The sequence below is a fragment of the Dasypus novemcinctus genome, chromosome 7 (assembly GCF_030445035.2).
Source record: "Dasypus novemcinctus isolate mDasNov1 chromosome 7, mDasNov1.1.hap2, whole genome shotgun sequence".
Classification (NCBI taxonomy): domain Eukaryota; kingdom Metazoa; phylum Chordata; class Mammalia; order Cingulata; family Dasypodidae; genus Dasypus; species Dasypus novemcinctus.
The window spans coordinates 12612610-12637765 of record NC_080679.1 but is presented as its reverse complement, the minus strand read 5'-3'; the positions used below and the strand labels follow the sequence as shown (position 1 = coordinate 12637765).

Here is a 25156-nt window from a genome sequence, read left to right as displayed (position 1 = left end):
GGGTCATGCCACACACACAGTGCCAAGATCTGGCGTGCAAAGGATCCCGACTGAATCCCCGACCCAACCCAACCTGAGCAACACCAGGTTATCATGAGATTCGGGGTTTACGGGCACCTTGTCCTAAGCAGACATGCTGTGAAGGGTGACCCCGAGGTGACCCACTGCCCCTACCCCAAAGTGCACACCCTCCTGGACCTCATCAGGCCTGGGGGCCTGCAGGAAGTGCCCAGAAGGAGGCATGTGGGCAGAGGGGCATGGGAGGTAGTGGTCCTCATGTCACCCCTTGGACTCACCCGAAATGGTATATGGTACTCTCATAAAGGGGTTCCCTCTGAACCTTGGGTGAGGTGCGGAGATGCTCCCCCTGCTAACTGCCCTTTGGTCCACTTTGGTCCACCTGCAGGGGCTTGGGCGTTAGGATAAGCTTGGCACACACATGGCCTGGGGTGCAAAGGGACAACCAGAGCCCCAGGCAGCTCGGGGAGACCACGGCGCTTGCCAGCGCATTGGCAGGCCATTCTCCGGGCGGCTTGGGCTGTGCGCTGAACCGCGTCCCCCACAAGTCCTGACCCCTGGTCCCGTGGGCGCGAACTCCTTTGTAAATGGGATCCTTGAAGAGCCTATTAAGATGAGGCCAGACGGAATCAGGGTGGGGCTTAATCGAGTCGGGGAGTGACGTCCTTGGAAGCAGAGGAAAACTGGACACAGGAAGTGGGAAAGGGAAGGAGACAGCTGGCCACGTGATGAGGCAGAGCTGAGTGACGCTCGCAAGCCACAGCAGAACGCCACAGGCTTGGAGAAAGCGTGGCCCTGTGGACACAATGATTGTGGACTTCCAGTTTCCCAAGCTGTGAGGAAATTAATTCCTGTGGTTTAGGCCAACCAGCGCATGTTCTTTGTCGGCGCAGCCCTGGCAGGCGACGACAGGATGGGTCTGCTCCAGCTCCAGCTCGAGCACCGCGCCAAGGCCAGGTTGGATTTCAAAGGAGACAAACCAAGCAGCTTCTTCAAGGTCGCCGTGCGTCCTTACTCCCAGGTCAGCTGCCGTGGCCCTCCTGCCCTGCTGGAAACTGAGGCTGAAAAATCCCCATGAAGGTCCCCCGAGCTGCTCGGCTGCCCTTTCTGCCATGACTCCCAAGGCCCCCTGCCGGGTGCCCCACAGTAGGGGTGGTGGTGGGGGATGAGGATTTTAATCCAAAGCGCCGTCTGGGTCCAGGTACCTGCTGCAAGCAGGATCGATTGCCCTCCCCTCCTGCGCGCACGCGCCCTGGGGGCCCTGTCCCCCTCCCCTGCAGACACCGCCCACTTGCCCTGGGCCCTCAGGAACACACCGGGGCTCACGCCAGGGCCTCGGTCCTCTGGAATACATCTAGACCTTCGTCACTAAGCTTGGCTGGACAGCTAAGGAAGGCTCAGGTCAAACTGAGATGCTTGGCCCCAGATGAACACCAGCTGGTGCGGAGAGCCCCACGCCGGGTGCCCTGGTGCGAGGGAGCCCTGCCTGGTCATCCAGGAGTCAGGACACGCCACAGGGGCTGTCCCACTGCCAAGGGTCCCTTTCAGGGCAGGTTTAAACTTCCTCCTGCCCCTCCTTCCACCCCAGTCAGTCCCTCTGTCCATCCTGGAAGCTCCGCCCCAGATTTCCTTCCTCTCCACAGTCCTCCCTTAAAGGCCTTTCTCTCTCTGCCTGGCTTTCCAAGGAGCCTGTAAATGCTCCCTCCTTGCAGCCCCCAAACAAGTGCTTAGAGAAGAGAGTAGAAGGAGAGAAGGGAGGGAGGAAGGGAGGGGGAGAGGAAGAGGGAGAAGGGGGAAAGGTGAGGAGGGGGAAGAGGGAGAGAAAGTGAGCTAGAAAGGCAAGGGAAGAAGGAAGAAGGGAAGGAGTAAAGGATGCAAGGGAAGGAGAAGGGAGGCACCAAGCGACGAGACCACATTACACGCACCGTGTTTTCCACGCCAGCACTCGCCAGTCACGGGTGTCCCACCGAGTTCTGCTCGAGTGAACAAGGAGGCAAATTGTTTCAGAAACCCTGGTTTCACTTTACATTCCATTGAAAACCAGAGAAAAAAGAAGACTATTTGCTTGATGACATTTTCTAGGGTGTGAATGGAGGAAGAAATATTCTTGGCATCCTGTGTGTGTGTTTTAAGATTTTGCAGTTTCCAGTTAATTTACTACGTGAACCTTTGCCGTGTAAATAACACGGGTAAAGGTAAACTTCACCAACCCTGGACTCCAACCTTTGCTTAACACGCCCCCCTCCCCTCTGGCTCCAGACTTCCCCTCTGATCTATCTCCCCGCCCCACACTGGAAAGGTTGGAATTTGTTACCTGGAAATTTAGGGCCAGAGAATCAATAGTTCAAGAGGCAGAACCTGTTGATTTTAGACAGGCCTTGTAAGAAAGTGCCAAAAATACCCGGCACATCGGATGGTTCTTCTCTAGCCTGCTGCTGCTTCTTTGCCTCTGCCTCAAAGAAGAGGCCTCGTGGGGTCAGGCCCCCTTCCATGCGCCAGACAGGACTCCCACCTGCTCAGCCACCCTCTCCACTTCTGTCCACCAGAACAGCGCTTGGCTGGCACTGGACCATTTATTTAGGCAAGAACACGTTTTCTAAAGGATTTTTATCCCTCCAATTTATCTCCATATCTTGTTTAATTCATCTAGTTTATTTCTCTTCTTGTTGGAGAGCTTCCCCTAATGGTGTTTTTAAAGAAGGGCTATATGAGTAAATGTGATTTCTTGTATCCTGATAATTTACCTAGAAATAAAAATTTAGGTTCAAAACTCTTTCTCTTTGACACTTTAAAAATATTACTTAAATGTCGTCTTAAATCCAGTATTGCTGTTAAGAAATCTGCAGCCAATCTGATTCTCCTTCCTTTCTTAGTCCTTCTTGGAAACTGCCTGGAATACAGATCTGATGGCTGGTGCTCTAGCTATCAATTGGATCATGAGGATGAGGGCTACACCCTTGGAGCAGGGAAACAGTGACCTGGAAAGAACCTGCATCCTTGAAGACCTAGTAACGCAGAGCTGCTATTTCAGCCATAAACTGTCCACCAATGAACTTTTACAAGAGAGAAAAAGAAACCTTCATTGTGGTTACACCACTGTATTTGGGAGTCTGCGTGTGTTTGTGCTGCTGCTACTTGGGAGTTTGTGTTATTAGCAGCTGAAATTAATCTTAATTAATACATCCATTAATCTGCTTTGTTTTATACTCTCCAGATGTCTAATTATTTTTTCCCAGTGAGTTCATGTTCCCCTAGATATCATCTACCTTGACTGTAATGGGACACCTGGGAAAGGCTAAAAGCCTAGGCCCCACGTTGTATCATTCCTGAGGAACTCGAAGAGTGGGCGCAGGGGTGGGAATGTGCTGCTGGCATGACAGTGTGGGCCAGGCCACTCTCTATGTGCCACCTCCCACCACCAGACAGCTCCTCAGGGAACTTCTAGATGTTCTCTCCTGACCACTGCTCTTTCTTATGAGCTGGCTCTTGTGCTTGGAATCCCCTGATCCATGCAGAGGTGGGGGAAGGGACTCAAGGGACTGCCAGGTCTGGTGGCTCTGTGCTTGACGGGCACTGCTCTTTCCTGCCTCTCGGGGCCATGGCAGTGGCGGGGGTGTGGATGCGGGCAGGTGATGATCAGTCCAGCCAATGTTGGGTGGAGAAAAGAGCACAATGAAGGGCGAGGGGTATTTCTAGAACCCTCCTCAGCCCCTCCCTCGGCCTTCTTTGGCACTTCTGCGTTGTATTCCCTGGACGAAGGCCTCATCTCTAGCCCATTCGCCATCTGGTCAGCCCTGTGTTATTTTTTTTCCCATAGCACCAATCACTGTATGAAACTGATAATTATGTGTTTACTTGTTTATTACTTCTCTCCCCATTTCCCCTAGCAGAACACCAGCTCCATGAGGGCAGGAACTTTGTCATGTTCACAGCTGTGTCCCCAGCACTGGGCACGGCACATGGCAGAGGTGCTCAATAACCATTGGTTGAATGACCGAATTGCACAGCTGGTGCCAAACCCAAGCCCTGCACCCAACCGAGGGCATCTTGCTCCCAGTCTGGGGCTCTTCCCACCCCAGCCCCTCGCTCTCTGCTCTGGGCATCATGGCACTCTTCCAAGGGAATCCTAAAGATGGTACACTGAGGCCAAAGGCATATTAATCAGGATCCTGACAAAGATGGGGGGCCCCCTCCCCAAACATTGGCTAAAGCAACTGTAGGACAGCTAGAATTGGGGTAGGCCTGCATCTTGTAGGTCTTTAAATCCCAAGTGCTGGCACACGTTTCATTGAGCAGATGCACAAAACTCTCCGGGAAGAGATTTTTCAGCATAAAAATCTCAGGAAACAGAAACTGAAAGAGGGGTGGCGGCTATATGGTGAAGGAGAGGGCCGAGTACGAACACGTTCTTGGCCCAAAGGGGCCTTTGGTCTATTCCTGTGTCATGAGAGCTGGGGAAGTTAAGAGCCTAGATAGCCACCAGCGCTGTCCCCCCGCCACACGTGACTATTTAAGTTTAAAGTTAAATAAAACATAAAGTTCAGTCTGTCAGACATACCAGCCATATTTCAAGTGCTCAATAACAGCCACAGTAGCTGAGGGTAACTGCGCTGGGCAGTGCCAACAGTACAGACCCTTTCTGCCACCACAGAACATTCTACTGGACAAGGCTGGCCTAGCTCCTTAGAAGGGAAGGGCTTGCCATCCTGCTTCTGCCCCCGCCTTCTGGCATCCTCTCCTGGCCCCACAGTCCAGGGTGGCAGCGTCCTCTGTGTTCCACCTCTGCCCCCTGGACTTCCTGCTCCGTGAGGGAGCAACACTGCCTTACAGTTCACTCCCAGGGCCGGCGCCCAGGGCCTAGAGCAGCGCCCAGCGGGTACAGGTATTTGTGACAGTAACGGGCCCTCCATCAGTTTTCATTAAATGCTGAGCCCTCCGAAAGGAGCACCGGGGGATGGGACAGAAGCAGCTCCAGCTTCTCCTCGTCCTTCTTCGCCACCCCCTCGCTCCTCCTCAAAAGCTGCACCGTTAGGGGCTGGCCTTGCCTGCCGAAAGTTCTGGCCCCCAAATCTGTTCCTCAGAAATTCCCGCCTCAGGGTCTCAGGACTCTTGTCCAGTTTGCAAAGGGGTGTGTGTTGGCGTGAGCATTTTCTGTCTTGCCGCACCCTCGGCTGCCAGCGCCTGCACCTAGTAGGTGTCACGAAATAATTGCCGAATGAAAATCAGTGACTGAGGGGCTCGGATTCCCCGCATCTGCCTCAGGGACAGTGAGAGCAGCCGCCCGCCTCCCGCCCAAGTTCGGGCGGGGGCGCGCAGGGCCGCGGCGGGTGGGCCGAGGGGTCGGGCCGGGCGCGGCGCACGGGGCGTGTCCTCGGGGCCGGGGTGCCCGCGGCGGGAGCGGCGCAGAGGGCGGGCGCGGCGAGCATGGAGCGCGAGCTGGAGGCGCTGGTGGCCCGGCCCGCGCGCCCGCCCGAGGCGCCCTTGCAGGCGCTGCTGGAGGCGGCGGGCGGCCGCGGGCAGGTGCTGCTGGTGGGCGAGCTGTGGGAGCGCGAGGCGAGCCGCGCGCTGCTGCGGGACTTCGCCCGCGCCGTCTTCCCGCCCGAGCCGCCCGGCGGCAAGCAGGGCGGCGCGGCGGCGGCCGAGGGCGCGGGGCCCGGGGCGCCGGCGGGGGCGCGCGCCATCCGCTCGCCGCTCGTCTTCGTGCTGTGCCGCGCCGCGTCGCTGGGCGCGCGGGAGCCGCGCCGCCGCCTGCGGGAGATGCTGCGGGACGTGCGCGGCCGGCGGCGGGCCGGCGCGGCGCTGGTCGGGGTGCTGGTGGCCGAGGCCGGCGCGGAGGAGGCGGCGGCGCCCGCGCTGCGGCTGCTGGAGGCGCTGCTGCGCGCCGTCTTCGGGCGCCACGCGGGGGGCCCGGTGCAGGCGGCCGCCTACCACCCGGGCCGCGCCGCCTCCAGCCTGGCCGTCCAGGCGGCCGCCTGCAGGGCCCTGCAAGCCGCGGGGCCCGGGCGACCAGGTGAGGCTGCGCGGGGCGCGCGCGGGCGACGGCGGGCCCAGCCCCAGAGCGTGGACCCCTTGCTCTGCGCCCGCCGTCTTTGGGCACCGGAGTAAACTGAGGCCCAGAGAGGGGCGGTGCCCAGAGCCGGCCCTGGGCAGGGGCTCGTATGTGTCCCGACGGCATCCGGAGTGCGTGGGAGATGCGGGGCCGAGGGAAGCCCAGAGGTCAAGCGGAGGGCGGGGGAGGAGGGTGTTGGTGGAGGGAAGCGTTGGACTGGACTGGACAAAAATCCGAGGAGCGGGGGAAGGTGTGGGAAAACCCTGGGACGCGGGAAAGTTTCGAGGTGGGGGAGTAGCCTGGGATGAGGGGGGTTGGCGGTGCCAGGAGCTGCTGGACGTTGGGGCTGCGGAGCCCTAGGACGGGCGTCGCCAGCCCCACGGAGGCTCCGTTTGGAAGCCTCGTGGGGTCACAGATAGAAGGCGAGGAATAGGGGCCAGGGACCGAGCACATAGATTTTTCTGGTTCTATCTGATTACCCACCCTGGCTGTCCATCCACTGCTGTGTCACCTGGCTTCTCCCAGGTCTGCCGACACGACCTTTTCCCTCTACTTGGCCTAAAGAGAGAAGCAAGGGTTCCCCCCCTCCCCCGCCTGACTTCACATCCCCTGCAGCCATCAGCTGAGCGGGCAGACTCCCCCACCCACCCCCGAAAGGCAAGGTTTTACAGAAGAGTGCCAGGATCCTAGGATTAAAATAGGGGCATTAGGATTGGCTGGATCTGATGAAACTGGGAGCTGCCAGAAGCTTCCTTGACCGCCCCCCCCCCCCCCCGTGTGTTCTTCCCCCAGCACTGGCAGCCCACCAAGCCCTCCTGCCTTCCCTCCCCCTGCCTGTCCATTCCTCTAAAGAGTTAAGGGACACAGTGGTGGTGCTGTGCCTCCGCGGCAGGGCACTGCTGTGCCAGCCACTGGGCGATGCCAGACTTGTGGGGACCTTTCCCGCAAGGCTTCCTGGTACCTGTGACTGTTGCAAATGTCCCAAAGCCCACCTGCCAGCCTGGTCTGCTGGGGTGAGGGGCAGCCCCTCCCGGCTGTGGCACCTGCCCTGTCCTCCCTGCCCCCTGCCCACAACCCCCGCCCCCCCGAGGCTGTGAGGACGGCAGCTAAGTTTGAAACTCACTGGCCAGCATCGTGAAGGTTGTGGGAAATGTCCAGAGATTGTTGTTGCCAGTGAGAGTCACATTTCCAGACCCTCACCGACCTGGAGCCTCTTCTCTTAGCCCTCTGCCATTCCAAGGAACCACTTCCACTTCCCCAAAGCCAGGCTCCCCTGGCCTTCTAGGTTTTGGTGCACACAGCTGCTACCTCTCTTCCCATCCTCTTCGTCTATCAGACCAGCCTCCTCTCTTCATTCAGAACTGGACTTCCTCTTCCAGGAAGCCTTCCCAGACCTCACTCCCTTCCCAAGCAAAATCTCCAAACCCCTTGCACTTCACTCTGAAACACTTAAGTGCTTCGATCACTGTTTAATGTTCCCTTAATCTTCATTGCGTCTCCATTTCCTGCCACCCTGCAGAGTGGGTCAATGAATTCTTGCCTTCTTTTAAACGCAAACACTTGGGAAATTTTTACCACTTTGCCAGGGAATCATCCTCTACTGTGATAAACCCTTTTCTGCTTTTTATAAAAATATACAGAACCAAATGAAACCATCCATTAAAGGTCAACACTGTCATGTATTAGCAACTTAACTGACGGCAAAAATTTCTGCAGCTTTTGCAGGGGGTGACACAACTGCCCTTCCACCAAATGGCTTCGTGTCACTAAGCTTTTGCTGGCGGTTGTGTCTGGTTTCTAAAAGTTGGCCAATCTCTTTGCTGGCTGCCTGACCGTGATTCCTCTCTTTTTCAGTTGCTGCCTCTTGGCAGTGCTGCTTTTCCCTGCCTATGGTGGCTTTGGGTAAAAAAACTCAGGATCCAGTCTGGCTAGAATTGGATCCAAATGAAGAGTAAATAGGCCTCAAGTAAAGATTTCCAACAAGCATTTTCTGGTGTCTCTTGGTTGCTTGATACCCTTTTTTTTTTTTAACTTAATTCCTGTTGACTCTCTGCCAGACAGCTGAGATGTCAGATGATCTCCAGGCATCTGAGGTGGTACTACAATCTTAATAAGAAACTAGAAACAACGTGCAATTGTTTCACGTGTGATTATCAAAAAAAGATTAAATCTATTCCTGTTAAGAAATAGTTTGAATTAAAAATCAGGAGAAATTTACTGGTCTCTGCATACTTTTCTTTGGAGCCATGTAATAATTTCGTATCGTTTTTGTTGTAGTTTTCCCAACAGGGTCTCTCTATCGTAGAGATGTTGCCATGAGATAATATATATAAAGCAGTAATTTCTGGGTTTGATTTTTAAGCACAAACTCCCACCTACTTTTTTTTTTTTAGATTTATTTATTTATTTATTTCTCTCCCCTTCCCCCACCCCCCGCCCCAGTTGTCCGTACTCTGTGTCTATCTGCTGCGTCTTCTTTGTCCGCTTCTGTTGCTGTCAGTGGCATGGGAATCTGTATTTCTTTTCATTGCGTCATCTTGTTGTGTCAGCTCTCCGTGTGTGCGGTGCCATTCCTGGGCAGGCTGCACTTTCTTTGGCGCTGGGCAGCTCTCCTTACGGGGCACACTCCTTGCACGTGGGGCTCCCCTACACGGTGGACACCCCTGCATGGAACGGCACTCCTTGCACGCATCAGCACTGCGCATGGGCCAGCTCCACACGGGTCAAGGAGGCCCGGGGTTTGAACTGCGGACCTCCCATGTGGTAGACGGACGCCCTAACCACTGGGCCAAGTCCGCTTCCCACTCCCACCTACTTTTGCAAATCAGAATCTTTGTTCTTTCATCAGACAGTTGAAACTGGGGCAGTTGCGAGTTGAAGTTCTTAGTTTGCTGAACTGAAAATCTCCCGGTCGTGTCAAGCAGGAGCCGTCTGACCTCTGGGCTTTGTGTTCTTGCAGCTGAGGGGACCTGGGAGAGAGCCGGCCTCCCGGGGCTGCTGGGGTGCTTTTCCTGGGGTCCCAGGAGCCAGAGGAAGGACCCGACTGACATCTCCAGCAGCCCAGCTCCGGGTGAGTGTTCTGTCCTCCTGGCCTTCTGGACCCCGAGGGCTGGGTGCTTGCAATTATGAGTGCAGTCACCACCAACCCCTCCTCCCCCACCCCGGGTGTCTGTCTATCCAAAGCAGCATGGGAGCACTGTTAGAGCTATAGAGATGTGCTGGGGCCCATCCAGCAAAACTCAATTACATCTTGCCCTGAGGATCCAGGGAGTATCACAGAGGAAGTGACATTTGAGCTGGGGATTAAGAAATTTTCACAGGCAGAAAGTTGAGGTGGGGGTGGCGGACTTGGCCCAGCAGTTAGGGCGTCCACCTACCACATGGGAGGTCCGCAGTTCAAACCCCGGGCCTCCTTGACCGTGTGGACGCACAGTGCCGATGCGCGCAAGGAGTGCCCTGCCACGCAGGGGTGTCCCCCTCATAGGGGAGCCCCACGCACAAGGAGTGCACCCCGTAAGGAGAGCCATCCCAGCACGAAAGAAAGTGCAGCCTGCCCAGGAATGGTGCCGCACACACGGAGAGCTGACACAGCAAGATGACGCAACAAAAAAAGACACAGATTCCTGTGCCGCTGACAACAACAGAAGTGGACAAAGAAGACGACACTGCAAATAGACACAGAGAACAGACAACCGGGATGGGGGGGAAAGGGGAGAGAAAAAAATAAAATAAATCTTAAAAAAAAAAAAAAGAAAGTTGAGGTGGAAGGGTTTAGAGAGAGAGCATGACAGCATGATGCTGAAGGGACCCCAGCTGAGAGTGCCTGGGGCGGGGGGTGCTGAGAGAAGAGGGGTCACTAGGGCTGACGAGGAGAGTTGGGACAGAATTTAGGCCTGGACCTAAGTCTATCAAAATAACGGTGAGTGGGAAGCGGCTGTGGCCCAATTAGTTGGGCTCCCGTCTACCATATGGGAGGCCCTGGTTCACGTCCCGGGGCCTCCTTGTGAAGACAGAATCACCCACAAGCCCCACGGAAAGCCAGCTCAGCAAGGTGATTCAACAAAAAGGGATACAAGTAAAAACACAGAAGAATGTGCAGTGAATGGACACAGAGAGCAGACAATAAGCAAGCCTCAAGTCGGGGCGGGGGGATAAATAAAAATAAATACAGACACACAGAAGAACACACAGCGAATGGACACAGAGCAGACAGCAAGCTGCAAGGGGGGTGGGGAATAAAATTTTAAAAAGTAAAAATATAAATAATGTTGAGCCACTGGCAATTTCAAAGCAGGGGCAATGGTCAAGATCAGGGCTGTATTTAAAGAGGTGCCTGGACCTGAAAAGCCAGGGAGAGTCCTCCAGGTGCATCCATCCCAACAGGTCCTGGCAGAAGCTTCTAGAATGGACTCATCTGGCCACTAAATGGAGGCCAGGGAGAGTGGGCAAGGGAAGACAGCCCCCAGGGTTCTACACAAGCACTTGGGTGGGTGTTGAGGGTGTTGGAGGGATGGAGATGGAAGCTCTCGTGGAGCAGGTGGTGGCTGCCGCACCCCCAAAGAGGACTGAGAAGTATGGCTCTGTTATGGGAACAACCAGCAGTGTTTTAAAATCAACTTTTGGGAAGTGGATGTGGCTCAAGCAATTGGTCTCCTCTCTACCATATGGGAGGTCCAGGGTTCAATTCCCTGGGCCTTCTAGCGAAGGCAAGCTGGCCCACACAGAGTGCTGGCCTGCACAGGAGTGCTGCTCCGTGCAGGAATGCTGGCCTGCACAGAGCTGGTGCAGCAAGATCACGCAACAAAAGGAGACACGGAGGAAAGAGATGCTGCAGACCAGGGAGCTGAGGTGGTGCAAGAGAATGATCGCCTCTCTCCCACTCCGGAAGGTCCCAGGATGGGTTCCCAGTGCCACCTAAAGAGAAGACGAGCAGATACAGAATAACACACAGCGAATAGACACAGAAAGCAGAGAGCAAGTGCGAGAAAACAACAACAAAAAAAAACGGGGGGCGGGGATAAATCTTTTTTAAAAAATCAACTTTTATGGTAAACCTAATTTTTAAAAAAGCTTTAGTTGGTGTATTAGTTTGTTCTTGCTGCATGACACATTGCCGCTAATTCCGTTGCCGTGGGCCGGGGATCCGCACCTGCCTGAGCTGGGTCTGCTGGTGTCCACCAGGCCACCTTCCTCTCTGGAGCTCAGTGCTTCTCAACAGAATCGAGGTCTTTGCTGCCAAAGGCCTGAGGTCTCTGCTTCCCTGCTGCCTGTCAGCCAGCGGCCACTCTCAGCTCCAAGAGCCCCCTACTGACCTCAGTTCTTTGCCATAAGACCCCTCCCATAGGTCCTCTCCCAACATGGGTGCTCACTTCAAAGCCAGCAGGAGGCTGGTTCTCTCCAGTCTGCTGAGAAGAGACCTCATGCAACTTAGTGTGGGAGTGACTGTCCTATCAAAGTCACAGTGCCACGTGCCTGGGTGAGGGGACTGTGCCAGGTGGGGGCACCAAGGGCAGCTATCTTAGGGCCATCTTAGAGTTCTGCTGCCACAGTTTAAAACTCAGAAAGGCAAAAAAAGGAAAACCGATATTAATAAGCAGTCGCTTAATTCCATCACTCAGGGGTAATTACTGTTACTATTTTGGACTATACCATTATATATGTATATATCCTTATGATAATTAAATTTTAATCAACTCATTTCTATTATATAAAAATGCAAAATACAACAGATACTTGAAATATTTCATTGCAAAATTTTAACTTTAACTTTCAACCTTTCTACCATCATTTTGGATGTATCTGGAAACTAAAGGGAAAAAACGAAAGCAAAGGAATCATTAACAATTTGATGTAAGCCACAGGTAACTTCCCTCTCTGTCATATATAATAAATTGTTTAAAGGAAATGTGGATTTATTAAAACGCAAATTGCATTCAAGGACTGTATGTAGGTGTGTTGAGTGTATATATAAAAACATGTGTGTTTGTACACACATATTTTATATACCGTTTTGTGACCTGTTCTCTTCATCAGTAATATATTTGTAGCTGTCTTTCCATGTCAGTTATATGTCTGCAATATGTTGTGGGGTTTTTTGAGATAATTGTAGATTGATATGCAGGTGTAAGAAATAATACAGGGAGATCCTATGTATGCTTTACCCATTAACGTTTTAAAGAACAAGAGAATAATATCACAACAAAGACATTGTCGTTGTTCCTCTCCACCAGTCTTATTCATATTTCCCCACTTTTACTTGTCCTCAGGTGTGTGTGTGTTTTATGGAATTAGGTTCCTTATTTTTAATGCCTGAATCCCATCATATGGGTGGGTTAAAGTGGACTCAACATGTCCAGGTTGGACATCAAATCCACTGGGATGCTTTCAGCTGCAGGTGAAGAAGCCAGGAATGATATAGAGGTGGAGTGGACATCACCATCCCAGGGTCCACAGGATGGAGGACTAGGTATGGATTAGAGTAGACTTACTGATATTCTACTATGGAACTATTGTGATTAGTAATGGAAGAAACTGTAGCATTGATGTGGAGAAAGTGGCCACGGTAGCTGCTGAGGGTAGGGAGAGGGAAGAAGAGATACGATGTGGGGGCATTTTCAGGACTTGGAGTTGTCCTGGGTGGTGCTGCAGGGACAGATGCTGGATATTGTATGTCCTGCCATGGCCCACTGGGTGGACTCGGGGAGAGTGTAAACTGCAGTGTAAACCACTATCCATGTGGTGCAGCAGTGCTCCAAAATGTATTCACCAAATGCAATGAATGTGCCACAATGATGAAAGAGGTTGTTGATGTGGGAGGAGTGGGGTGAGGGGGGTGGGGGTATATGGGGACCTCTTATATTTTTTGAATGGAACATTTTTTTTAAAAAAATAGAGAGAGAAAAGAAGCCATGAGTCTAGCTAATGTAAAGAGCAAGGGATTCATCAACTCACCTAAAAGACAGTCCAGGGGCTGCGGCGGCCTCTGGGTTGATGGGCTCAGGGGCTTAGTGAGCCCATCAAGGACTCGGGTTTTTCCCTTTCTCTGCTGTGCTGTCCTCAGTGTTGGCTCTGTCCTTCGCCCAGCAGAAAGATGGCTGCAGCAGTTCCCTTTACTATCCCTAACTATTTCCTAGGATAAAATCCCAGAAGTGGAATTACTGGGTCGAAGAGTGTGTACATTTTGAAGGTGTTTGATATGTATTTCATTGTATTTTCTAAGTAGCTATTCACTGGGGTTGACTTTCCCACCCCCACCCCCTCTCCCCCTGACTTTCTCAATCATAAACTTCACCTTCTGCTGAGGGGGATCCCATTTCCTGTGTTGCAGATGTCTTCCAGGACCCTGAGGAGGAGCTGGCACTGACAGCTGTGTTTCCCAATGGAGACTGTGAGGATACCGGAAGAGGGGCAAGAGCCTGTGACGGGGTGGTCCACACTCCCGCCGAGCCCCCTGGACACTCAAGATAAAGGCTGAAGCCCTGGGCCGCCCCCTGCTCTGCACCTGCAGATGGGGGGCTGGCTCCTTCTCCACTCGGTGCTTCCATGTGTCCATTTGACCTCGGTAACGGGGGGGGGGGGCACCACATTCACAGTTACCAGCTGGGCAGTGGGACTTGCTAACCAAAGCAGGACCTAGAAAGCCTATCCCCTGGGAACCTGCTTCCCCCTCAGCAACCCTGGCTCTGAGGCTATTTTGTTTCTCTGTGCCTCAGTTTCCCTTTGCCATTGAGACGATGGCTTTCAGCTTTGAAGCTCTGTGGGGCCCTGGGATCCCCTGGGGTGTTTGCTGTGCTCTGGGGACAGGCATGAGCATCCGTCATTTCAAGTGCAGCTGGAGGGGACCCTGGACTGGAAGTCATCAGATCTGGGATGTGAACTTGGATGTGTCACTCGATCTTCGGGCTTCTGATTCCCACTCGCATGAAGAGGTCATTAGCTCACTGGTTCTCAACCAGAGACCACGCTCCCCCTCCAGGCAACCTGTGAGCGTGTGTGCGTGGTTGGGGAGGGGTTGTCACCATGACTGTGGGGCATCCTTGGCATTTCAGGGACATCCTGCCATGTGCAGGACAGTCCACATGCCAAAAATTGTTCCACACAAAATGCCGTGATGCCTTTGAGAAATCCTGAACAAGCCGTCTCCCCATCGAATTCGGGGATGAATTCCCCAAAGCAGAGGGGGTGCAGGCTGAGCTTCCTGAACTCTGACTCCTGGAACAAGACAGAGTGAAGGCCACACGGTTGTCCTGGGCGCCTGTCAGCGGCCGTGGCGGGCGTGTGCAGTGGGCGTAGAACAGAAGCAGCCGTGCACACCTGTGAGAAGAAAGGACCTTCCTCCCTCACACTGACGCTGACTCCCTGTGCCGAGTCTTTTGAAGATGAAGATGCTGGCTGCCCAGGAAACCCAGAGTTAGAGGCAGAGGGCACACAGGGACAAGATTTGTCTGGACCTCAGGTCATAGCCCAAGGTCAAACCTCATCTGCCCGGAGGCACCCTGAGTTCCCGAATCCTCTCTGAGACTGCGAGTAGGACAGGGTCCTTGACATTCCCTGGAGAGCTGGGAAGTTTGTTCGCTTCCGGTGGGAACTCAGCAGCACCGCCCCTGTCTTCCTTGTCTCCCTTGGGAGAAACCCAGTCTTTGGAATAGCAAAGGCAGCTATTGGAGAAAGCTAAGGACAATTGCTAAATTCACCCATGATTCGCTCAGCAGACACACTATTCTTTGGTCAGAGCTCTGCAAGGTGCTGCATAACTTTGATGAGTTATTTCCGCTCGCTGGTGGCACCAAAATGTGGAAGGAGAAACCTGTGGCTGTTGGGCTCTATGGCATTCAGGACAGGTCCTCCCTGCTCTGTGCCTCAATTTCTTCTCTGTGATAAGGAGCCTGATCCTATCCCTTCCCAGCCTCATGGGCAGGGGGAGGACAGGCCTGATGACCTCTTATTTGGGGTTAGTTGGCAACAGGCATTGTTTTAATAATTCAGGGCCTTTTACCAAGAGGTGGACTCGGCTGACTGCCTTGTACACAAGAATGAATTGATAAATTACTGTTATTTTGTTTTAAAAGGGGGAGATATCATTTTTGAAGCTGCTATGTTCTGGCTCCCTTGATTTCTTTGTATTAATTGGGCTGGGGTTTTATTTTTGGGAGGGATGCTTTTTTTTTTTTTAAGTGAGGAATTTGAGTACGGCAGAAGTTACAAGGCTGTGGGAGCTATGGTATTTAAAAATCTTTGTATTCTTTGCCAATATTTAAAAGGTGGATGAGTGCACATACAAATCCAGTTTTCTGGGTGGAAGTTGGGGTACACTATCTCCAGTTTGCTGCAATTCCTGCCCCCCAATGCTGCTTGGCCCTTGTCCCCCACTGCACTTCAGTCCTACACACCCCCTGCCTGGCCGGCATCTGAGTTTGCAGCCACTGGTCTGAGGGTGGCTTATGTGTCACTTTTCATTACTTTCAGTTTTTCCTTTGAATAGTGGAAGAGAAGGTCCTCCTTTCCTGAGATTAACCAACAAACATGGGCTGAGATCCTTCCGGGACAGTTCAGCTTCCTTGAGGCTTGGCCAAGTTAAGCACCGTCTTTACAGGGACAGTCTCCTGGCTGTTTTCTAACAGGCAGAAGAGTGACAGGCCAGAAGGGATGGCCTCGGTGGTGGCCTGTTCCTTGCAGGTCTTTAAGGAGGCCCTGGGGATTGGAGTGGGACAGTCAGCTGAGTCCCCGTCCTCATGACACCGTGGTGGTTGTGCTGCTTCTGAATTGATAATTCCTTGTATCTAATAAAACCAAGCAACGACTCATTGCTATCTTATGGAAAACAAGACGCAATCTTCCCCTTCGTTCTTACATGCTGTTCCTTGCCGGAGGCCTTGCGAGCAGGGAATCTGGGCAAATGGGAGCCTCTGACATCATCTGTGGCCTGCAAGTTCCCAGCCCCTGCACTGGCTGCCATCACAGCCCTACCCACTGGGACTTGCCTTATGCTGCAAAGCATAAGGAAACGGGATGTTTGAAAAGATAGCATTCAGCTTGGTGTGCGTATGTTTGACTAGAGCTGAAGTGGCCTTGACAGAGTCACAGAGAACCCTTTTTAATGTCGGTGTCACAATTTCTTTCTTCTCAAAGAGTTTGTTTGCCAGACCTGCTGCACCAGAGGAGTCTCCAGGTTGTCAATGCAAAAGCGTCAGGCAAACCTGCAGAGGGTCCTCGGGCTGAGGCCTCCAAACCCGTGACCTCGAGAGCCCCTCTTCCCAGGGCGGAGACCCAGGACTGAACTCATGGGGGAGGCTCAAGCAGTCCGCACCTTAACGACACCGCGCGGCTTGTTCTGTGAGGTCAGAGGCCTGGACTTTGGCCTGTTGGTGTGGCAAACGCTGCTGGCACAGCGAGCCGGTGGAGGATGTGTACCCAGGGCTGTTTAACCCCTCCTGACCTGGTTTTGTACATTAGTGGATCTGGGATTGGGATGGGCAGGGGGTTTGGCCCGGGCAGCCTGCCTTGGTGTAATCTTGGGGTTCAAGGGGAAGGGGGACACAAGGCAGGGTGGACGACCAGGATCCTATGCACAGCCCTCGGGTGCTTTGGGCATCTGATCTGGAGCCCTCGGATCGCCTTAGATTTGAGACTCCCTAACTGGGAGTGGAGGCAGAGACTGCCCTCGTCCCCGGGCCATGCTGTGGCCCCCAAGGCACCAGGAGCCCCTCTTGGAAGGGACCAAAGTGTGGGGTAGCTCAGGCCCAAAGCAGGGCTGGGCACTGGGGCCAGCGAGGGGCCAGAGCTGTGGCTGGCAAGGGCCAGAACCCTGTCTGGCTTTCCCCCTGACCCCTGGACCCAGTCGGGGCTCTTGTCACAAATGCAGACCCAGGTCTGCTCAGGCTGGAGCAGTCCTGCTAGTCCTGGCTGTGTAAAACACAGACCCTCGGCCAGGAGCTGGGGTTTCATGGTTTGGTCAGATTTACTGCCATCCTGTCCTGGATGTAGCTGGAGGCCTGGGTGCAGAAACGGGCATCTGCCTCGCTGCTCCTAGCTCCTTCCCTCCACTGGCGAGCCAGGGCTTCTTGGAGCAGGGCCTTGGGTGGAACCGTGACCCCTGCAATCCTGGGGAGATACCTGCTCCAGAACTGATGGCTGCAGCGGGCCAGTTTTAAAATTTAAATGAAATAATATGCACGATTCAGTCCCTTGGTTGTACAAGCCTCTTTTCAAGGGCCCGGTGGCACATGTGGCGAATGGCCACGGCATTGCGCCATGGCATTGGGCCACGCAGGTCAAGAACATAGAATGGGCCAGCGATTGATTGGTGGGGCCGCCACCCCGGGTCGCTCACCCAGACCTGGCAGGTCATTCAAGTCCGCGGGGATGCCAGTGGCTCCCAGCAGTCAGCTAAGGCACTGCAGACTTCCAGTTGCCCATGGTAGTTGTCCTCTGGGACACCAAGGGCTGGAGGGAAGAGAATCCAGCTTCTCTGATGGCTTTGTGGGTCTTGAGGTCTTTTTGTGCCTCAATCTGGCAGATTAAAGGTCCGCAGGGCCTTTCCCCTAGACCCAGCCAGTGTCAAAATTTTACTCCAAGGATTAAATGCTTTTACTGTAAAAATAGGTAAAGGCGTGTGGTTCATGAGACAATGGCCCTGGTTTATTCGGTGCTGGCTCAGAGCGGCCTGGCCACGCGGGGGAGTCCGCCCCCTCTTCAGGTCAGCCTGGAGGTGCAGGGGTCGTGTGACCAAAGTCCTTTCTGGCCACCTACAAAAGCGGAGGCCTGGTGCCTCCTAAAACCCGGGGCTCTCGATGCCGGCCCGGGGCTGTCCCCCGGCCTCGCCCCCGGCTTCCGGGGAGGTGGTGGCCGCTAGGGGGCGCCGCGGGGGTCTCCGCCCCTCGCCCTGACCGAGCCCCGAGCCCCGTCCCCACCGCGCTGAGGCCGCGGCGGCCCTCGCTCGGGCTGCGTGGTGTTTGGTGTCACTCCTCACTTGGGGAGAAGACTGTCTATGAACAGGGCCGTTAGGAAGAATTCTGGGATTTCATCCTGTTCTGGATCTCTGAAAAACAAGAGTTTGTCTTAGCGCTGGGGATGGGGCAGGGGTTTCAAAGCCATGGGTCGCCCAGGCTTTTCTCCCGGGGTTGGCAGCGACGGGCGATGGCCGGCCCGCGTCGCCCGGCAGCTCTCTCGCCCCTCGGTGTCTGCTCCTGGGGTTTTGGCTGACTTCTGGCATCTGGCTGCTTCTGACTGCGACACAATTTCCCCTCCTTATGAGGTTCCCCCGAGCAAATGGATTCAGAGTCATTAGATTCAGTTCGGCCACACCTTAACTAACAACATCTACAAAGGGCCTATTTACAAAGGGATTCACAGCCACAGGAATGCGGAGGAAAATCTGAACGTCTTTTTTTTTTTTGGGGGGGGGGATGATTCAATCCCCGATACTGACTGACCCTGGCATTTACCTGTTCAGCCAACAAACACTGATGGAGCTTCCTCTCCGTGCCTGACGCTGTGTTCCTTAGTACAGGGAATCCCGAGATGAACGCGATGTGGTTTGGTTGGCACACGGGCAGGGAGACGTGGTTATGGCAGTGTGGGGTGAAAGCTGCCAGCGGAGCATGAGGTGGGGCAGGTCAAGGCAGGCTTCCTGGAGGAGGTGCTGCTTGATAAGGTGAGTCGTGGGGGTGGGGGTGGGGGCAGAGGGCCCTGAAGACAGAGGGGAGAGCTGGTGCCAACTCAGAGACACAACTCGGCTTGTGACCACTCTGGGTGCTGTAGCAGTTTGGGGTGGCCAGAGTGTGATGTGCCAGAAGGGTGGCACGCCATGATGGGGGTAAGCCGGGGGTAAGCAGAGGGGGGCAAGTCCAGAGGAGCCTCTGGAAGGAGAAAGTCCTGGCCCCATTTGTTCTTTTTTCTTTTTCAGATTTATTTTATTTTTCTCCCCATCCTGACCCCCCACCCCCCGCCCCCTTGTTGCCTGCTCTCTGTGTCCATTTGCTGTGTGTTCTGCATCCGCTTGCATTATCTGGAGGCACTGGGAAACTGCGTCTCTTTTTTGATGTGTCATCTTGCTGCTGCAGCTCTCCATGTGTGAGGGTGTGTGAGGCGCCACTCCTGGGCAGGCTACATTTTCTTCATGCGGGGTAGCTCTCCTTACGGGGCGCACTCCTTGCGTGTGGGGCTCCCCTACACAGGGGTGCCCCTGTGTGGCAGGGCACTCCTTGCACGTGGCAACACTGCGCATGGGCCAGCTCACACACAGGTCAGGAGGTCCTGGGGATCGAACCCAGGACTCTCCATACGACCACTCTATCAGTTGAGCCATGGCTGCTTCCCCTATTTGTTCTTGATGGTGCTTCCGGCCGGCTGTGAAGAATGGACGGGAGGCTGTGAGGCGGGAAGCAGGAATTCAAGGCTGCTCTGGCTACAGAGTGCAGGATGGGATGTAGAGGGAGCAAGCACAGGCAGGGGGCCCAGCGAGGCGGCCATTGCTGCCACCCAGGCAGGAGATTAGAATCCCTGAGGAGAGAGGGGCCTGCTGTCTGTGGCCGAGCCACTCACCTTGTCGGCCATCTCTCGGGGTTCTCCTGGGGCTAAGAGGTTGTGACCATCACAAGCCCAACATCCACGCTGCAGACATGACAGTCCTTCCATAGAGAACATCTTGTCCTCCAAGGACAGAAAGGGCCACCTGGCTATCTGTTTGAAAATATTTCGAAGTAGTTGCCAACATTTAAAATCAGAAGATTTCATGTGAAATTTAAGCTCTAGCAACAATAGCCCTGTATTCCTGCATGACAGGAGCAGTAGTGGCCACTTCTCTTAATCTTCATTTTATCACTGTCCCCACCACCCCCTATTGCCTCTCTAACATTAAGTATCAGTTGCCATTCACACACCCTGCTGAGCTAATATTTTCTTACATGAGGCTTGCTTTGCTCATTTCCATTATTGCTGGCTTTTAAAAAATAGATATATATTTATTTCCCCCCCTTACCCTCCTCCCGCCCTACTGTTTTTGCTGTCTGTGTTGTCTTCTCTTCTCATTTTCTCTCCTCTAGGATTCACCAGGATTTGATCCTAGAGACCCCTGATGTGGAGAAAGGTTCCCTGTCAATTGCATCACCTCAGTTCCTGGTCTCTGCTGTGCTTCACCTTCACTCTCCCCTTGTCTCTCTTTTGATGCCATCATCTTGCTGCGTGACTCACTTGTGTGGGCACTGACTCACCATGCAGGCACTCACGCAGGCACTGGCTCGCCGCACAGGCACACTTTCTCTTCTTCTTTTTCACTGGGAGGCCCCAGGGATTGAACCCGGGTCCTCCCATATGGTAGGCAGAAGCTCTATCACTTGAGCCACATCCACTTCCCTACTGTTGACATTTGTTTGTGGCCCTTCTGGGGGTTTGGGGACACACAGCTTCTTTATGTGAGGGATTGGTGGATGTGCCTCTGTAAAACATTTCCCCGAATACTCGAACTATTTATTTTTCATGCATACTTATAGGGTAGTACCTTTCAATCTGAACCACAGGTTCCTGAAAAATATTTAATAATTATATTAAATATATTTAAATAACTAAAGCTTAAGAATACGAATTTATTTAAAAATTCAGACATATATTTAAATGTGTCAACCAAAGTTTAATTCATTCACCACTGTGAAACATTGATATGTGCCATTAGTTCAGCTAGTATTGAAAAGGCCTCAGAAATAAGCTTGACTCATTGCTATTTAATTGAAGGGTAGCCTGATAACCCAAAACTAGCTTATTTCTCAGGCTTTTCTCAGTACTAACTATTGAGGTAAACTGGCTATTGAACCTGGTATAAGACGGCAAATGGCAATCCTAACTGTCATGTCAAATTTCTAATGATGTATTAGAAACCAATAACCCTTGTTCTGGGGGTAAAGGGGTATCGGACAAACAGGAAGCAAGTATGGAAGACTTTTTTCCTTTGGAAGACTTTCCACTGTATCTCTTTGTACTTCAGGTTTTTGTATCATATAAATGTACATAATTAACTATTCAGAAGTAAATAAAAACCTTCATTGTTCACTTTTATAGTGAAACCAACGATTACTTACGGAACCATTATCCTAATAAAGCACCTCTGAGAAGACAGGCTCTGCTTTTTAAAAAAATTCTAACATTGCCTTTCTAAGAAAATCCTCCCCCCCCGCGCCCCCCCCCTCCCCCCGCAAAGGCTCGGCTCAGCGAGAGGCTGCAGTGAGGCCTCCACGCAATAGGTGGCGCTGCGCGCACTTACCACACCTCCCCTCGACACCGGTTCAGCAACACCGGGTGATCGTGGGGGGACCTCTCATTAGGGCTGGCCATACTGGAGCCTGAGTCCAGGTGTAGATGAATATCCCGCCCTCGCTGGAGCACTAGCCTCGAGGAGAGTTGCAGAAAAATAACCTGGTTCTCCGTGCATCCTCCCGCGCGGGTCGGGGCAGCGGCGGCGGTGCGGAAGATGCAGGTCGGAGGAAAATGTGCGCCGGGCGACAGGAGCGTCTGCGGACAGCCCCGTGGCAGACAGGGTCCTAGGCGACGTGCGAGCCGGCGGCCTTTGGAGGCGACTAACTGAGCAGCGAACCGCGGGAGCGGCCGCTCGCGGCAGAGTGAACCGCTCGTGAGCTGACAGATCCAGGGGCCGGCGGGATACTGCTAGCAGGCAGACGGGCGAGTGCGGGGCGCAGTCATGATCACCTCGGCGGGTAAGTGTGGCCCGGAGCCGGCAGCGAGAAGGAGAAGCTGCCGCCACCGCCGCGCCGGCTTTTAGCTGAGTCAGGGCCGGTGACTGGGCACCTCCCGGCTTAGCGCCGGCCTGCGCGGCTCCTCGCTGCCCAGAGCCCACCCCCGGGCCGGCGGCTGGGAACTTGACGGCGCCTCTTTGCGGTCCCGGGGCTCCCTTGGGTCGGAGGAATCGCAAGGGGTCGACCCCCTCGGCATCCCTCGTAGCCACACCCCCGTGCCTGGACCTAGGGGTTTCTTTGGACCTTCTCGGCCTTTCTTCCTTTCCGCCTTCGTCCTGGTGGGGCGGTGGGATCCCCAATCTCCGACCCAGGTGTTTCCGGTGGGAATGAGGCCCCCTGTGCTGTAGGCTCGTGAGGCAGCCCTTTTGGCGGGCAGCCGAACCGCTTCTGAACCCTTCTGGATCTGGCGCAGTTCCCCTCCTTGGAGTGAAATTTGACATTAGATTTGAAGTGATTAATTTCTGGGTCTATTCCAAGGGGATTCAGCTAAAGCATTCAGAAAACTTTTGCAATTGGGAGCAGTATGCTGAGAGTCACCCGTCTGAGGCTAGATGCTTAATAAATACATTTAAGAAAGAGCCGAGGAGTGTGCGGTGCAGATTTCATGACCCCCCCCAACCCATCTCCCCCCCCCCAGCCCAAACATTGTATAAGTAGAAATAATGTAATGATGTGAAATGGGATAATTTATAGAAAGCAAGTTTTGAGCGGGGATTTGTAAACCCTACCTACAGACCGATTGACCTATAGTTACCCACAGTCTTGGTGCTTTTTTTCTTGCCTGATTATATACCCTTTTCTTGTCCTGTTTTGTTCTGCACTTCTCCCACAAGTATTTTGTTTTAGGTAAAACTAAACTAGGATCAGAAGACAATAACCTATATGGTATAGGGCTCAAAGCCATTGTTTAAATGAGAATCAGTTTAAGAAACTCATGGAGATGCTGGGAGATGGTATAGTTATTTTCTTTTTTTTTTTTTTTAATTTCATTCATTTTGTAAAAATATTACATTCAAAAAATATGAGGTCCCATTCAACCCCCCCACCCCCCAGCAACACTCACTCCCATCATCATGACACATCCATTGCATTTGGTGAGTACATCTCTGGGCATCTCTGCACCTCATGGTCAATGGTCCACATCATAGCCCATACTCTCCCACGTTCCATCCAGTGGGCCCTAGGAGGATTTACAATGTCCAGTGATTGTCCCTGAAGCACCATCCAGGGCAACTCCAAGTCCCAAAAACGCCTCCACATCTCATCTCTTCCTCCCATTCCCCATACCCATCAGCCACCATGGCCACTTTTCCCACACCATGCCACCTTTTCTCTGTGGACCTTGGATTGGTTGTGTCCGTTGCACCTCTATGTCAAGAGGAGGCTCAGATTCCACATGGATACTGGATGCAATCCTCCTGCTTTCAGTTGTAGGCACTCTAGGCTCCATGGTGTGGTGGTTGACCTTCTTCAACTCCATGTTAGCTGAGTGGGGTAAGTCCAATAAATCAGAGTGTAGGAGGTGAAGTCTGTTGGGGCTCAGGGCCTGGCTATCATATTGTCAGTTCAGAGATTCAAATCCCTTAGATATATCTTAAACCCCAGCACCAACTACACTTCCAGTAAAGTAGCATGAAAGCCTTGTGAAAAGAGATCCCATCTGTGTCCAGCTCCATCACGCAGAAACACCAGCTCCAAAGAAGGGCAAACTGACATGGCAGTGAACCCCATCTGCCATGACCCTAGAACATGTGGGTCTCTTTAGCCCTCAAAAGAACCAGTACTTGGGGTGGTATAGTTATTTTCAAATGAAGCGCTGTCACTTATACCTGGAATTAGCCTTTTGCCTTCTAGGAACACAAATGATTGGGACATCACTTTTAGCTCAACATAAAGAAGAGCTTTTTCAATCAGAGCGCTTTAAAGGTAGAATAAGCACTAAATTTTTTGCCACCTTCATTCTATATCAAATCCATTCATTAACACTGCTCCTAGCCTAGCCTAAAGCACCTTCATCTCTTGCCTGGGTTACTATAACAGCCTTAAGACTTTGTTTTTCCACTGTTACTTCCATACAGTTCCTTCTTCCTGTAGCCAAAGTGTTCTTTTTAAAACTTAAATCACGTCATATCATTATTTTGCTTAAAGTTCTCCAGCAACTTTCCATTGTGTTTACAATAAAATTCAGGCTCTTGACTGAAGACCTTCATACTGAGATTCCTACCTCATCTTCTACTATTTTCCTGGCTCACTACAGCTAACCACACTAGCCTTCTTTCTGTTCCTTGAAAATGTCTATTTCTTTCCTACCTCAGGACTCTTGTGCATCCCATTCCTCTTTCCCCACTCTTCTCCCCCCAAGTTTTCCCTTTACTTCTCAGTCTTTAGTCTCAGCTCAAATGTTAGTTGCTTCTGACCACCTTATGAAAACATGCTTCCTCTTTCCCCACTAACTGCCCTATCCATCACAATCCTTTAATTTTTTTTTGTTTCCTGATTACTGTCTTTCTTCCCCTGGTAGAATTTCCATGAGGAAAATTGTGGTTTTCACAATTCCTGCAACACTGCCTGACACATGGTAGAAGTTAAAAAAATAAGTATATGTTGAATGAAGGAATCAATCAACCAATCAAATAAAAAAAAATCAGTCACTGCAGATACTTATGGAGAGGCTGAAAAAGTGCTTAAGGGGACTATAAATAGAATTCAAACCTCCTAAGTGGTAGTAATTTTTCAGGGCTTCCCCTGAGATTCTGTGATGATGGTGTATTGTGTGCTTATTAACCATTTGTTAAATTTACTAGATAACTTGTCAACATATGCTCAAAAGCCTTTTATCACTTTGTTTCCTGTCCTCTGGTTCACATTGGCCTAGGATCTGTCCCAGGTGCTAAAAAAGTCCAGTAACATAGTTCTGGTGTGGATTAGTCAGGTTATTCATTCATTTCAAAAAGTTTAGCTGTGAGTAGGAGTAGAGCGCTAGAGATAAGTGGTTGCTGGAGAGAGAGAGATGTGAGATTGAATTTCTTTTTAACATAATATAGGCACCTGAAGGTAAATAGCACTAAAAACCTTTAACACAGAAGTCTCGCATGCTCTTTCCCCATCCATTTTCAACTTCTTAAGCTCTTCTGGAATATATTTACATATTTATAAATAATATCCAAAGTCTGCTATGAATTAATGCTACAGTTTTAGACAATTTCTTTTGAGTTCCTATTTAGGGTATCAGGATTTTAGCTTCCTTAAACCTTTTCCATTCCCTCTCCAAAGCAGACTTGTATTTTGTTTTCTAAGATGGGAAATATTAGTGTAAGAAGTGTAGCATACTTGATTTAATTCTGCT

General features: G+C 52.3%; 2 protein-coding genes and 1 long non-coding RNA gene across 4 annotated transcripts in view; all 3 read left to right on the top strand.

Annotated features, from left to right (window-relative positions):
* The first annotated feature begins 714 nt into the window (after positions 1–714).
* Positions 715–3224, top strand: LOC131279111 (uncharacterized). Its single transcript, XR_009186441.2, has 2 exons — positions 715–1039; positions 2892–3224. It is a non-coding gene; the product is annotated as an uncharacterized lncRNA (long non-coding RNA).
* A 2179-nt stretch (positions 3225–5403) lies between these two features.
* C7H2orf72 (chromosome 7 C2orf72 homolog) lies at positions 5404–21173 on the top strand. 2 transcript variants are annotated; one of them, XM_071216057.1, is made up of 4 exons: positions 5404–6028; positions 9027–9137; positions 12456–12533; positions 13395–21173. In XM_071216057.1, exons 1-4 carry the CDS (start codon positions 5443–5445, stop codon positions 13532–13534), a joined length of 915 nt encoding a protein of 304 aa, XP_071072158.1. In that variant the 5' UTR covers positions 5404–5442; the 3' UTR covers positions 13535–21173. The 2 variants fall into 2 exon arrangements, with proteins under 2 accessions (XP_071072158.1, XP_071072159.1); XM_071216058.1 differs by lacking the exon at positions 12456–12533 and having other exon boundaries at positions 13395–15891.
* Positions 21174–21321: 148 nt separating this feature from the next.
* Positions 21322–25156, top strand: part of PSMD1 (proteasome 26S subunit, non-ATPase 1) — a 124452-nt gene continuing 120617 nt past the window's right edge. Inside the window, exon 1 of the mRNA XM_058299902.1 lies at positions 21322–21771. Coding sequence (XP_058155885.1) covers positions 21756–21771 — 16 coding nt within the window. The 5' untranslated portion in view covers positions 21322–21755. The remainder of the gene's footprint in view (positions 21772–25156) is intronic.